Source organism: Trachurus japonicus, chromosome 4 (genome assembly GCF_045865225.1).
Source record: "Trachurus japonicus isolate A0001 chromosome 4, Traja_1.0".
Lineage (NCBI taxonomy): Eukaryota > Metazoa > Chordata > Actinopteri > Carangiformes > Carangidae > Trachurus > Trachurus japonicus.
The window spans coordinates 36,102,538-36,119,650 of record NC_140910.1 but is presented as its reverse complement, the minus strand read 5'-3'; the positions used below and the strand labels follow the sequence as shown (position 1 = coordinate 36,119,650).

Below are 17,113 nucleotides of genomic sequence, written 5' to 3'. Positions count from 1 at the left end.
ATCTGTTTGAGGGTGTCACAGAGCAGTTAAAGCCTATGGTTAAAGCTGCCACCATACCTTAAAGCCACCAGCCAACAGTTACATGGTAACCTCAACATGGCAACCTCACCATGGTAACCTCACCATGGCAACGTCACCATGGCAACGCACACACATTCTCTCTGTCTGACTGTCTGTCGGTCATACACACACACACACACACACAAATGGACACACACTAACTACCACACACACACACACATCCAACACACACACACACACACACACACACACAAATGGACACACACACACACACACACACACACAAATGGACACACACTCACCATACACACACATCCAACACACACACAAATGGACACACACTCACCATGCATACACATCCAACACACACACACAAATGGACACACACTAACTACTACTACACACACACACACACACACACACACACACACACACACACACACCATACACACACACGCACACACACAAATGGACACACACTCACCATACACACACATCCAACACACACACACACACACACAAATGGACACACACTAACTACCACACACACACAAACACACACACACACACACACACACACACACACACACACACACACACACACACCCAACAAACATACAACCACTTACCAAACACATACACAATTTACACAATTACACACAAACAGACAAACATGCACACACAATAAACACACACACAAATGGACACACACTAACCATACACAAACAGACACACACGTCCAACACACACACATTTCATACAGTTGTCAGGTCAGAACTTTATGTATATCTTCCTCACACACACACACACACACACACACACACACACACACACACACACACACACACACACACACACACTTTTCCTACAGTTGTCTGACTGTTTTGTGTACCTCTCTATCTTCCTGTTGTAGTTAATGGACTCGTTGCTGTTAATTTTGTTCTTTAGCTATTTAAACTGAAAATACACATTTCCCCATTTTGGTCATGTTGAACACATTGTTTTACACGTATCCTAAACTACTGAGGCTCTTCTCAACCATTTCACACCATTAAACCCGCTGTTTACATGTTCTACTCCTCAGCTAATGCTCCATCTATATTCTTCAACAATGTTCTTCTGCTGTCAGTTTACAATGTATTTCAGTAGGCATGAACTTTTTTCCTAATTCAGGAATTTTTCAAACTCTTCTTTGACAATTCAAGTAATTTCCAGCCATTTCATACAAAGTCTCACATCTTCTACTTTTAAATATATTCTCAGCCATTGCTTCGGCTATGTTAGTGCTGGTTCATCAGTTGTCCTTCCTGTTAGGTTAGCTGCAGATTTCAACTATTTAACCATTACATTTAAACATGCAGAATTTCAATGTTTTCTTCTCCCTTTAGCATTTCTACTGCTTTTTACCTTTAAAAAGGCATTCATCTCACACTACAAGTTATATGTTTCAGCTTTTTCCCTCCTAGGGATGAATAAAGTATTCCTCTACTCTCTACTCTACTCTACTCTAGCATTAGTCTTTTCAACATTGCTTTAGCAGTTTCGTCAACTAATTTAGCATTGATTCAACAATTTCTTCAGCTGATTCAGCATTGCTTCAGCAACAGCGTTCAGCTGCTTTCAGCATTCACACGCATTTTCTGCAGGAAATGCTATCTTTTTCTAGTTATTATTATTCTGAGTCTTCTTCCCTTTTTCTGCGTTTAACTCGTTCTTCATACTTTGTGCTATTTCAACAATTCATATATCAAAACGTGCAGCTTTTTCAGGACATTTATGCTATTATTTTTCTCTTTCATACTATTTATACTTTTTCAAATATTTAACTTTTTGTGCAATTTTTTTCCCATAGGAATACATTGAAACAGTCTTCAAACTCTTCAAATTTTCTGCTTCATTCAGCCTCTAATAGCTTCAGCATACTTTCAGCTACAGACTTCATTCAACTTTTAAACTGTTCACAAACCTTTCAACTATTCAGCTATATCTCAGCTTATTGATATCTTCAACAGTTTCAGATATATGTATAGTTTTAAAATCATTAAAATTTCTGACAAAATTCAGATTTAACATGAAAGTCAATGGGACGGAATGTTCGGACGTTGGCAGTTGGTAGAGTGACAGAGGGTCTAAAAATCCTCTCACATTTTTCTCTCTATCCTGTCAGCACGGCCACAGATTACACTCTACACACATAATTTCGGGCATGCTTGTAGACAAGCTCATCCTCGATCTTTTCATGTGCTCAAAAAACCAGAGAGACGAACACAATTTAAACTGGGAGCCTCTGAGTGCAGCCATTTCCCTCTCTCCTCTCATTGACTCCCATTCAAAAGTAGGCGCTGATTTTCTAAACGTCCCAAAGTTTCCAACCTGCGACACAATCAACAATTTTTACTCTAGAAACACCAAAGTGACACGGACGCGTTCAGCAAGGTCTTATGGTTCGGAAAATGTAAACCTTTTGCTCGTACTAAGTACAGATTTGTCGTACATTAGATCTGTTTGAGGGTGTCACAGAGCAGTTAAAGCCTATGGTTAAAGCTGCCACCATGCTGTGGCATGGTCTGTCTGTCTGTCTGTCTGTCTCTCTCTCTCTCTCTCTCTCTCTCTCTCTCTATCTATCTATCTATCTATCTATCTATCTATCTATCTATCTATCTATCGGTGTGTGTCACCCTCTCTATCTGTCTCTCTCTCTTTGTCCGTCTGTCTGTCTGTCTGTCTGTCTGTCTGTCTGTCTGTCTGTCTGTCTATCTATCTATCTCTCTCTCTCTCTTTCTCTCTCTCTGTGTCACCCTCTCTATTTGTCTCTCTCTCTTGTTCTCTCTGGGTCTGTCTGTCTGGAATGATATTATTCAATACTATATACTTCTAAACAATAATAATAATTATTATAATCCCTCCCTTCCTCCCTCTCTCTCTTCTGTCTCCCTCCTTCCCTCTCTCCCTCCCTTCCTCCCTCTCTCTATCCTTCCCTCTCTCCTTCCCTTCCTTCCTCTCTCTATCCTTCCCTCTCTCTCTTCTGTCTCCCTCCTTCCCTCTCTCCCTCCCTTCCTCCCTCTCTCTATCCTTCCCTCTCTCCCTCCCTTCTTCCCTCTCTCTATCCTTCCCTATCTCTCTTCTGTCTCCCTCCCTCTATCCTTCCCTCCCTCTCTCCCTCCCTTCCTCCCTCTCTCTATCCTTCCCTCTCCTTCTCTCTCTCTCTCTTCTCCCTCCCTCTCTCTCCCTCTCTCCTTCTCTCTATATCTATCTATCTATCTGTCTGTTTGTCTATTTATCTATCTGTCTGTCTATCTATCTACCTGTGTGTGTGTGTGTGTGTGTGTTTCACTCTCTGCCTCTCTTTCTCCCTCTGTCACCCTCTCTATCTGTCTCTCTCTCTCTCTTTGTCCATCTATCTATCTATCTATCTATCTATCTATCTATCTATCTATCTATCTATCTATCTATCTATCTATCTATCTATCTATCTATCTAACTTATTATTATTAGGGCCACGGGCAATCGCACCGGGCACTGATCCCTACAGCTATGAAATAGCTGCAGGGACCAGTGCCCGGGCGAAGCCCGGGCACTACTGTTATTGTGTGGATTTTTTCCTAGTTATTTTTCCACTTCCGGCCAACTTTCGGTTCGCTACTAGTCCTGCAACTCGAAGAGTTGCAGGACAAATTATATATCAAAATGTGCGTCCTGATCGGGATCGGTGTGCTATTACTTTTCTCAACAGTGTACGAATTATTCGCGACGTAAGTCGCGATTTACTGCGCAAAATTTTTGCATGTAAGTCAATGGGACGGGCGGGAAAAAAAGAGCGAAAAAGACCAATCATTGGAGTTTAACAAAAGTCTACTGCTCAGGCATACTTTCACCTAGAGACTCCATTTAAACTTTAAACAGTAGACACAAGTTTTGTGTATTGTCGTATTACTCCACGTTTTGATAGGTCATATAGTTTTTGATCAATCCCTGATCAATGACCATGATCATTTTTGGAGAAATTATGAGTTTATAATGGGTGTGTATTGCATAGAATGTTCGTGTCAGAGTGCGTGACATCATCGGTTAGAGTGGGAGAGAGTGAAGAAACATTCTGTATTTTTTCTGGATAAACTGTGAGCACGGCCACAATTTACACTCTACAGACATAATTTTTTCAGAATTTGTAAGACAAACTTGTTATCTCTCATGTCATGTGCTCAAAATATCAGAGAGACTTACAGAACTTACAGAATCAGCCTCTGAGTGCGGCCACGTCTGTCTCTGCTCCTCATTGAGTCCAATACAAATATTTTCTGAGAGGAGCAGAACGGCCTGATGTTTTAAAACTGCCAGCGTCGCCAAAATATTTACTGTAGAAACACCAAATCGTACCGAAATTTTCAGTAAGTCCTTAGAGCAACGTTGATCTGTGTTTTGTTCTGATAGGAGTTACCGTTTTGTCATGCTGAGCCTAATTGTGAGACCGGTTTAGAGGCAGAAAATGGCTCTTTTTCTCCACGTTTCTGTCTGCCTCAGCCTGCGGGGGCCCCTATCGCCGTGGTAACCTCTTTGATCCTCAGGCCAGAGCTCGTTAACTTCATAAACAATCCACCTGGCGCTCGTTTAAATGTTTATAAACACAGACAGCTAAATCAGACTGACACAGGATGCAGCTACTAACTAACTATGTGTCAAGTCAGTCACACACACACACACAGACTCTAGAGCCAGCTTCATGTGATTACAGTTACACACACACACACACACACACACACACACACACACACACACACACACACACACAGTTAACCTAATGTGGTTACAGCTCCTCCATATCAGTGCTTATAGAAAGATGATCATGTCTGTCTGATCAGCTCTGTCTTGACCTTAAGATCGTGGGTTTGATTCCCATGTTGACAGAGATGGCACAACCCGCAGTAGCTCCCGTGGCCCATTCAAAATTTCCCGAGAGGAAATTTTCTAGTTATTATTATTATTTCCATATGTTTGTTCCTGTTTCAATATAAAAATCTTCTTATTTCTCAGGATCTATGAGGAAATTCAGAAGATAGAAGCCAACGAGTTTCACTACCAGGAGCAGGTACACACACACACACACACACACACACACACACACACACACACAGAACAAGTCAAACAACAAATGAAAACGCTGCTTCATCTCAGTTTATTAGAAATAAAGTTTTAATTACGTTCAGAGATGAATAATGAGATGAAGCTGCTTGAGTTGCTTGAGGGAGGGAATCGAACCCGTTCCCTCCGAGGGAATCGAACCCGTTCCCTCTCAGGGAATCGAACCCGTTTCCTCCGAGGGAATCGAACCCGTTCCCTCCGAGGGAATCGAACCCGTTCCCTCCGAGGGAATCGAACCCGTTTCCTCCGAGGGAATCGAACCCGTTCCCTCTGAGGGAATCGAACCCGTTCCCTCTCAGGGAATCGAACCCGTTCCCTCTCAGGGAATCGAACCCGTTCCCTCTCAGGGAATCGAACCCGTTCCCTCTCAGGGAATCGAACCCGTTCCCTCTCAGGGAATCGAACCCGTTCCCTCCGAGGGAATAGAACCCGTTCCCTCCGAGGGAATCGAACCCGTTTCCTCTGAGGGAATCGAACCCGTTTCCTCCTCTGAGGGAATCGAACCCGTTTCCTCCGAGGGAATCGAACCCGTTTCCTCCGAGGGAATCGAACCCGTTCCCTCTCAGGGAATCGAACCCGTTTCCTCCGAGGGAATCGAACCCGTTCCCTCTCAGGGAATCGAACCCGTTCCCTCCGAGGGAATCGAACCCGTTCCCTCTCAGGGAATCGAACCCGTTCCCTCCGAGGGAATCGAACCCGTTCCCTCGGAGGGAATCGAACCCGTTTCCTCTGAGGGAATCGAACCCGTTTCCTCTCAGGGAATCGAACCCGTTTCCTCTCAGGGAATCGAACCCGTTTCCTCTCAGGGAATCGAACCCGTTTCCTCTCAGGGAATCGAACCCGTTCCCTCTCAGGGAATCGAACCCGTTCCCTCTCAGGGAATCGAACCCGTTCCCTCTCAGGGAATCGAACCCGTTCCCTCTCAGGGAATCGAACCCGTTCCCTCCGAGGGAATAGAACCCGTTCCCTCCGAGGGAATCGAACCCGTTTCCTCCGAGGGAATCGAACCCGTTCCCTCTCAGGGAATCGAACCCGTTCCCTCCGAGGGAATCGAACCCGTTCCCTCTCAGGGAATCGAACCCGTTCCCTCCGAGGGAATCGAACCCGTTCCCTCCGAGGGAATCGAACCCGTTCCCTCTCAGGGAATCGAACCCGTTCCCTCCGAGGGAATCGAACCCGTTCCCTCTCAGGGAATCGAACCCGTTCCCTCCGAGGGAATCGAACCCGTTCCCTCCCAGGGAATCGAACCCGTTCCCTCCGAGGGAATCGAACCCGTTCCCTCTCAGGGAATCGAACCCGTTCCCTCCGAGGGAATCGAACCCGTTCCCTCCCAGGGAATCGAACCCGTTCCCTCCCAGGGAATCGAACCCGTTCCCTCTCAGGGAATCGAACCCGTTCCCTCCGAGGGAATCGAACCCGTTTCCCCCGAGGGAATCGAACCCGTTCCCCCCGAGGGAATCGAACCCGTTCCCTCCGAGGGAATCGAACCCGTTCCCTCCGAGGGAATCGAACCCGTTCCCTCCGAGGGAATCGAACCCGTTCCCTCTCAGGGAATCGAACCCGTTCCCTCTCAGGGAATCGAACCCGTTCCCTCTCAGGGAATCGAACCCGTTCCCTCCGAGGGAATCGAACCCGTTCCCTCCGAGGGAATCGAACCCGTTCCCTCTCAGGGAATCGAACCCGTTTCCTCCGAGGGAATCGAACCCGTTCCCTCTCAGGGAATCGAACCCGTTTCCTCTCAGGGAATCGAACCCGTTTCCTCCGAGGGAATCGAACCCGTTTCCTCTGAGGGAATCGAACCCGTTCCCTCTCAGGGAATCGAACCCGTTTCCTCCTCTGAGGGAATCGAACCCGTTTCCTCCGAGGGAATCGAACCCGTTTCCTCCTCTGAGGGAATCGAACCCGTTCCCTCCGAGGGAATCGAACCCGTTCCCTCCTCTGAGGGAATCGAACCCGTTTCCCCTGAGGGAATCGAACCCGTTCCCTCCTCTGAGGGAATCGAACCCGTTTCCTCCGAGGGAATCGAACCCGTTTCCTCCGAGGGAATCGAACCCGTTCCCTCCGAGGGAATCGAACCCGTTCCCTCTCAGGGAATCGAACCCGTTCCCTCCGAGGGAATCGAACCCGTTTCCCCCGAGGGAATCGAACCCGTTCCCCCCGAGGGAATCGAACCCGTTCCCCCCGAGGGAATCGAACCCGTTCCCCCCGAGGGAATCGAACCCGTTCCCTCTCAGGGAATCGAACCCGTTCCCTCTCAGGGAATCGAACCCGTTTCCTCCGAGGGAATCGAACCCGTTCCCTCTCAGGGAATCGAACCCGTTTCCTCCGAGGGAATCGAACCCGTTCCCTCTCAGGGAATCGAACCCGTTCCCTCCGAGGGAATCGAACCCGTTCCCTCCGAGGGAATCGAACCCGTTTCCTCCGAGGGAATCGAACCCGTTTCCTCCGAGGGAATCGAACCCGTTCCCTCCGAGGGAATCGAACCCGTTCCCTCCGAGGGAATCGAACCCGTTCCCTCCGAGGGAATCGAACCCGTTCCCTCCGAGGGAATCGAACCCGTTTCCTCCGAGGGAATCGAACCCGTTTCCCCCGAGGGAATCGAACCCGTTTCCTCCTCTGAGGGAATCGAACCCGTTTCCTCCTCTGAGGGAATCGAACCCGTTCCCTCCTCTGAGGGAATCGAACCCGTTTCCCCTGAGGGAATCGAACCCGTTTCCTCCTCTGAGGGAATCGAACCCGTTCCCTCCGAGGGAATCGAACCCGTTCCCTCCGAGGGAATCGAACCCGTTCCCTCCGAGGGAATCGAACCCGTTCCCTCCGAGGGAATCGAACCCGTTTCCTCCTCTGAGGGAATCGAACCCGTTTCCTCCTCTGAGGGAATCGAACCCGTTTCCTCCTCTGAGGGAATCGAACCCGTTTCCTCCTCTGAGGGAATCGAACCCGTTCCCTCCGAGGGAATCGAACCCGTTCCCTCCGAGGGAATCGAACCCGTTTCCTCCTCTGAGGGAATCGAACCCGTTTCCCCTGAGGGAATCGAACCCGTTTCCTCCTCTGAGGGAATCGAACCCGTTCCCTCCGAGGGAATCGAACCCGTTCCCTCCTCTGAGGGAATCGAACCCGTTTCCCCTGAGGGAATCGAACCCGTTTCCTCCTCTGAGGGAATCGAACCCGTTTCCTCCGAGGGAATCGAACCCGTTTCCTCCGAGGGAATCGAACCCGTTCCCTCCGAGGGAATCGAACCCGTTTCCTCCGAGGGAATCGAACCCGTTTCCTCCGAGGGAATCGAACCCGTTTCCCCTGAGGGAATCGAACCCGTTTCCTCCGAGGGAATCGAACCCGTTTCCTCCGAGGGAATCGAACCCGTTTCCTCCGAGGGAATCGAACCCGTTCCCTCCGAGGGAATCGAACCCGTTTCCTCTGAGGGAATCGAACCTGTGACCTTGATGCTGTTTCCTGTGACAGACGGACCCCATCGAGTTCGTGGAGAACATCTGTGAGAACATGCAGCTGTTTCCCAGAGAAGACTTCCTGACCGGAGACCAGCTCATGTTCGACTTCCACCCAGAGGTAACGTTCAGTAAACTGATCCAGAGTCAGTTTAATACAACACCTTCAATAAACTGATCTAGAGGTAGAGAACTAACAGACTGACTCTAGATCAGTTTAATACAACACCTTCATTAAACTGATCTAGAGGTAGATAACTAACAAACTGACTCTGGATCAGTTTAATACAACACCTTCAGTAAACTGATCTAGAGGTAGAGAACTAATAGACTTCCTGACCGGAGACCAGCTCATGTTCGACTTCCACCCAGAGGTAGAGAACTACACAACTACTACTACACAACTACTACTACACTACTACTACACAACTACTACACTACTATCTGATCTAGAGGTAGAGAACTACACTACTACTACTACTACTACTACACTACTACACAACTACTACTACTACACAACTACTACACTACTACTACACTACTATCTGATCTAGAGGTAGATAACTAATAGACTTCCTGACCGGAGACCAGCTCATGTTCGACTTCCACCCAGAGGTAGAGAACTACACTACTACACAACTACTACACTACTATCTGATCTAGAGGTAGATAACTAATAAACTGACTCTAGATCAGTTTAATACAACACCTTCAATAAACTGATCTAGAGGTAGAGAACTAACAGACTTCCTGACCGGAGACCAGCTCATGTTCGACTTCCACCCAGAGGTAACGTTCAGTATACTGGACTATATATACTATACTATATATATACTATACTATACTATATATATACTATACTATCTAGACCAGTGGTCCCCAACCACCGGGCCGCGGACCGGTACCGGTCCGTGGATCATTTGGTACCGGGCCGCAGAAAGATGAAATGAAAATGAAAAAAAAAAATGAAATCGTTTGTTTCGTCTATTTCACACTTCCGGTCGTTTTATTTTGAAAATGTTGCCACTTCCGTTTGTGCATCGTTCCAGCGCAATTGACAGGCAATTAGTTAAAACGAACAGCTTTCTTCTTGTTGGAAAGCGTCGGGTCTTCTGTCGTCTCATTATTATAACCCTACTGATCGGCGACGTGTGTTTTTCACTCTTTTACGTTTGTAACCCTAACCCTATATATACTGACAGATACTGTATATATACTGACAGATACTGTATATATACTGACAGATACTGTATATATACTGACAGATACTGTATATATACTGACAGTCAGTACCTATAGAGTAGAGATACTGTATATATACTGACAGATACTGTATATATACTGACAGATACTGTATATATACTGACAGATACTGTATATATACTGACAGATACTGTATATATACTGACAGATACTGTATATATACTGACAGATACTGTATATATACTGACAGATACTGTATATATACTGACAGTCAGTACCTATGGAGTAGAGATACTGTATATATACTGACAGTCAGTACCTATGGAGTAGAGATACTGTATATATACTGACAGATACTGTATATATACTGACAGATACTGTATATATACTGACAGATACTGTATATATACTGACAGATACTGTATATATACTGACAGATACTGTATATATACTGACAGATACTGTATATATACTGACAGTCAGTACCTATGGAGTAGAGATACTGTATATATACTGACAGTCAGTACCTATGGAGTAGAGATACTGTATATATACTGACAGATACTGTATATATACTGACAGTCAGTACCTATGGAGTAGAGATACTGTATATATACTGACAGTCAGTACCTATGGAGTAGAGATACTGTATATATACTGACAGTCAGTACCTAGTAGAGATACTGTATATATACTGACAGTCAGTACCTAGTAGAGATACTGTATATATACTGACAGTCAGTACCTATAGAGATACTGTATATATACTGACAGTCAGTACCTATAGAGATACTGTATATATACTGACAGTCAGTACCTATAGAGATACTGTATATATACTGACAGATACTGTATATATACTGACAGTCAGTACCTATGGAGTAGAGATACTGTATATATACTGACAGTCAGTACCTATGGAGCAGAGATACTGTATATATACTGACAGTCAGTACCTATGGAGTAGAGATACTGTATATATACTGACAGTCAGTACCTATGGAGTAGAGATACTGTATATATACTGACAGTCAGTACCTAGTAGAGATACTGTATATATACTGACAGTCAGTACCTATGGAGTAGAGATACTGTATATATACTGACAGTCAGTACCTATGGAGTAGAGATACTGTATATATACTGACAGTCAGTACCTATGGAGTAGAGATACTGTATATATACTGACAGTCAGTACCTATGGAGTAGAGATACTGTATATATACTGACAGTCAGTACCTAGTAGAGATACTGTATATATACTGACAGTCAGTACCTATGGAGCAGAGATACTGTATATATACTGACAGTCAGTACCTAGTAGAGATACTGTATATATACTGACAGTCAGTACCTAGTAGAGATACTGTATATATACTGACAGTCAGTACCTATAGAGATACTGTATATATACTGACAGTCAGTACCTATAGAGATACTGTATATATACTGACAGTCAGTACCTATAGAGATACTGTATATATACTGACAGTCAGTACCTAGTAGAGATACTGTATATATACTGACAGTCAGTACCTATGGAGCAGAGATACTGTATATATACTGACAGATACTGTATATATACTGACAGTCAGTACCTATGGAGTAGAGATACTGTATATATACTGACAGTCAGTACCTAGTAGAGATACTGTATATATACTGACAGATACTGTATATATACTGACAGATACTGTATATATACTGACAGATACTGTATATATACTGACAGTCAGTACCTATGGAGCAGAGATACTGTATATATACTGACAGTCAGTACCTATGGAGCAGAGATACTGTATATATACTGACAGATACTGTATATATACTGACAGTCAGTACCTATGGAGTAGAGATACTGTATATATACTGACAGTCAGTACCTATGGAGTAGAGATACTGTATATATACTGACAGTCAGTACCTATGGAGCAGAGATACTGTATATATACTGACAGTCAGTACCTATGGAGTAGAGATACTGTATATATACTGACAGTCAGTACCTATAGAGATACTGTATATATACTGACAGTCAGTACCTATGGAGTAGAGATACTGTATATATACTGACAGTCAGTACCTAGTAGAGATACTGTATATATACTGACAGTCAGTACCTAGTAGAGATACTGTATATATACTGACAGTCAGTACCTATAGAGATACTGTATATATACTGACAGTCAGTACCTATAGAGATACTGTATATATACTGACAGTCAGTACCTATAGAGATACTGTATATATACTGACAGTCAGTACCTAGTAGAGATACTGTATATATACTGACAGATACTGTATATATACTGACAGTCAGTACCTATGGAGTAGAGATACTGTATATATACTGACAGATACTGTATATATACTGACAGTCAGTACCTATGGAGTAGAGATACTGTATATATACTGACAGTCTGTACCTATGGAGTAGAGATACTGTATATATACTGACAGTCAGTACCTATGGAGCAGAGATACTGTATATATACTGACAGATACTGTATATATACTGACAGTCAGTACCTAGTAGAGATACTGTATATATACTGACAGTCAGTACCTATAGAGATACTGTATATATACTGACAGTCAGTACCTAGTAGAGATACTGTATATATACTGACAGTCAGTACCTAGTAGAGATACTGTATATATACTGACAGTCAGTACCTAGTAGAGATACTGTATATATACTGACAGTCAGTACCTATAGAGATACTGTATATATACTGACAGATACTGTATATATACTGACAGTCAGTACCTAGTAGAGATACTGTATATATACTGACAGTCAGTACCTAGTAGAGATACTGTATATATACTGACAGTCAGTACCTATAGAGATACTGTATATATACTGACAGTCAGTACCTAGTAGAGATACTGTATATATACTGACAGTCAGTACCTATGGAGCAGAGATACTGTATATATACTGACAGATACTGTATATATACTGACAGATACTGTATATATACTGACAGTCAGTACCTATGGAGCAGAGATACTGTATATATACTGACAGTCAGTACCTATAGAGATACTGTATATATACTGACAGTCAGTACCTATAGAGATACTGTATATATACTGACAGTCAGTACCTATAGAGATACTGTATATATACTGACAGTCAGTACCTATAGAGATACTGTATATATACTGACAGTCAGTACCTAGTAGAGATACTGTATATATACTGACAGTCAGTACCTAGTAGAGATACTGTATATATACTGACAGATACTGTATATATACTGACAGATACTGTATATATACTGACAGTCAGTACCTAGTAGAGATACTGTATATATACTGACAGTCAGTACCTAGTAGAGATACTGTATATATACTGACAGTCAGTACCTATAGAGATACTGTATATATACTGACAGTCAGTACCTATAGAGATACTGTATATATACTGACAGTCAGTACCTAGTAGAGATACTGTATATATACTGACAGTCAGTACCTAGTAGAGATACTGTATATATACTGACAGATACTGTATATATACTGACAGTCAGTACCTATGGAGCAGAGATACTGTATATATACTGACAGATACTGTATATATACTGACAGTCAGTACCTATGGAGCAGAGATACTGTATATATACTGACAGTCAGTACCTAGTAGAGATACTGTATATATACTGACAGTCAGTACCTAGTAGAGATACTGTATATATACTGACAGATACTGTATATATACTGACAGTCAGTACCTATGGAGTAGAGATACTGTATATATACTGACAGTCAGTACCTAGTAGAGATACTGTATATATACTGACAGATACTGTATATATACTGACAGTCAGTACCTATGGAGCAGAGATACTGTATATATACTGACAGATACTGTATATATACTGACAGTCAGTACCTATGGAGCAGAGATACTGTATATATACTGACAGTCAGTACCTATGGAGCAGAGATACTGTATATATACTGACAGTCAGTACCTATGGAGCAGAGATACTGTATATATACTGACAGTCAGTACCTATGGAGCAGAGATACTGTATATATACTGACAGATACTGTATATATACTGACAGTCAGTACCTATGGAGCAGAGATACTGTATATATACTGACAGTCAGTACCTATGGAGCAGAGATACTGTATATATACTGACAGATACTGTATATATACTGACAGTCAGTACCTATGGAGTAGAGATACTGTATATATACTGACAGTCAGTACCTATGGAGTAGAGATACTGTATATATACTGACAGTCAGTACCTATGGAGCAGAGATACTGTATATATACTGACAGTCAGTACCTATGGAGCAGAGATACTGTATATATACTGACAGATACTGTATATATACTGACAGTCAGTACCTATGGAGTAGAGATACTGTATATATACTGACAGTCAGTACCTATGGAGTAGAGATACTGTATATATACTGACAGTCAGTACCTATGGAGTAGAGATACTGTATATATACTGACAGTCAGTACCTATGGAGCAGAGACCTCAGCATGACCGTGTCGGGGAGTCAGTGAAACCTGAGTGTAACAGGTGAAGAGAAATCCCAGAGAAATCCCAGTCATCTAGCAGCGTTTAGCTCCACATGCATTAACACTTCCACGGCCTCTAGAACCATTATACAACATTTTAAACATATAGAAAAGCTGGAAAAGCTGGAAAAGCATAATAGGTCCCCTTTAATGTATATGTCATGTATATATCTATAGGTGATGGGTGTTAATGTATATATCTATAGGTGATCAGTGTTAATGTATATATCTATAGGTGATGGGTGTTAATGTATATATCTATAGGTGATCAGTGTTAATGTATATATCTATAGGTGATGGGTGTTAATGTATATATCTATAGGTGATGGGTGTTAATGTATATATCTATAGGTGATCAGTGTTAATGTATATATCTATAGGTGATGGGTGTTAATGTATATATCTATAGGTGATGGGTGTTAATGTATATATCTATAGGTGATCAGTGTTAATGTATATATCTATAGGTGATGGGTGTTAATGTATATATCTATAGGTGATCAGTGTTAATGTATATATCTATAGGTGATGGGTGTTAATGTATATATCTATAGGTGATGGGTGTTAATGTATATATCTATAGGTGATCAGTGTTAATGTATATATCTATAGGTGATGGGTGTTAATGTATATATCTATAGGTGATGGGTGTTAATGTATATATCTATAGGTGATCAGTGTTAATGTATATATCTATAGGTGATGGGTGTTAATGTATATATCTATAGGTGATCAGTGTTAATGTATATATCTATAGGTGATGGGTGTTAATGTATATATCTATAGGTGATCAGTGTTAATGTATATATCTATAGGTGATCGGTGTTAATGTATATATCTATAGGTGATGGGTGTTAATGTATATATCTATAGGTGATGGGTGTTAATGTATATATCTATAGGTGATGGGTGTTAATGTATATATCTATAGGTGATGGGTGTTAATGTATATATCTATAGGTGATCAGTGTTAATGTATATATCTATAGGTGATGGGTGTTAATGTATATATCTATAGGTGATCAGTGTTAATGTATATATCTATAGGTGATGGGTGTTAATGTATATATCTATAGGTGATCTAGAGTCAGTCTAACAGGGTTAATGTATATATCTATAGGTGATCAGTGTTAATGTATACATCTATAGGTGATCGGTGTTAATGTATATATCTATAGGTGATCAGTGTTAATGTATACATCTATAGGTGATCAGTGTTAATGTATACATCTATAGGTGATCGGTGTTAATGTATATATCTATAGGTGATCGGTGCAGTCTAACAGGGTTAATGTATATATCTATAGGTGATGGGTGTTAATGTATACATCTATAGGTGATCGGTGTTAATGTATATATCTATAGGTGATCGGTGCAGTCTAACAGGGTTAATGTATATATCTATAGGTGATGGGTGTTAATGTATACATCTATAGGTGATCGGTGTTAATGTATATATCTATAGGTGATCAGTGTTAATGTACATATCTATAGGTGATGGGTGTTAATGTATACATCTATAGGTGATCAGTGTTAATGTATATATCTATAGGTGATCGGTGCAGTCTAACAGGGTTAATGTATATATCTATAGGTGATGGGTGTTAATGTATACATCTATAGGTGATCGCTGCAGTCTAACAGTGTTAATGTATACATCTATAGGTGATGGGTGTTAATGTATACATCTATAGGTGATGGGTGTTAATGTATATATCTATAGGTGATGGGTGTTAATGTATACATCTATAGGTGATCGCTGCAGTCTAACAGTGTTAATGTATACATCTATAGGTGATGGGTGTTAATGTATACATCTATAGGTGATGGGTGTTAATGTATATATCTATAGGTGATGGGTGTTAATGTATATATCTATAGGTGATGGGTGTTAATGTATATATCTATAGGTGATGGGTGTTAATGTATATATCTATAGGTGATGGGTGTTAATGTATATATCTATAGGTGATGGGTGTTAATGTATACATCTATAGGTGATCAGTGTTAATGTATATATCTATAGGTGATCGGTGCAGTCTAACAGGGTTAATGTATATATCTATAGGTGATGGGTGTTAATGTATACATCTATAGGTGATCGGTGTTAATGTATATATCTATAGGTGATCAGTGTTAATGTACATATCTATAGGTGATGGGTGTTAATGTATACATCTATAGGTGATCAGTGTTAATGTATATATCTATAGGTGATCGGTGCAGTCTAACAGGGTTAATGTATATATCTATAGGTGATGGGTGTTAATGTATACATCTATAGGTGATCGCTGCAGTCTAACAGTGTTAATGTATACATCTATAGGTGATGGGTGTTAATGTATACATCTATAGGTGATGGGTGTTAATGTATATATCTATAGGTGATGGGTGTTAATGTATACATCTATAGGTGATCGCTGCAGTCTAACAGTGTTAATGTATACATCTATAGGTGATGGGTGTTAATGTATACATCTATAGGTGATGGGTGTTAATGTATATATCTATAGGTGATCAGTGTTAATGTATACATCTATAGGTGATGGGTGTTAATGTATATATCTATAGGTGATGGGTGTTAATGTATATATCTATAGGTGATGGGTGTTAATGTATATATCTATAGGTGATGGGTGTTAATGTATACATCTATAGGTGATATAGAGTCAGTCTAACAGGGTTAATGTATATATCTATAGGTGATATAGAGTCAGTCTAACAGGGTTAATATATATATCTATAGG

General features: G+C 41.7%; 1 protein-coding gene across 2 annotated transcripts in view; it reads left to right on the top strand.

The window, feature by feature from the left end:
* Window positions 1–17,113, top strand: part of nrd1b (nardilysin b (N-arginine dibasic convertase)) — a 122,123-nt gene that overhangs the window by 80,391 nt on the left and 24,619 nt on the right. For both annotated transcript variants that reach the window (XM_085775268.1, XM_085775269.1), the window contains exons 15-16: window positions 5,053–5,107; window positions 8,623–8,727. In XM_085775268.1, coding sequence (XP_085631394.1) covers window positions 5,053–5,107; window positions 8,623–8,727 — 160 coding nt within the window. The remainder of the gene's footprint in view (window positions 1–5,052; window positions 5,108–8,622; window positions 8,728–17,113) is intronic.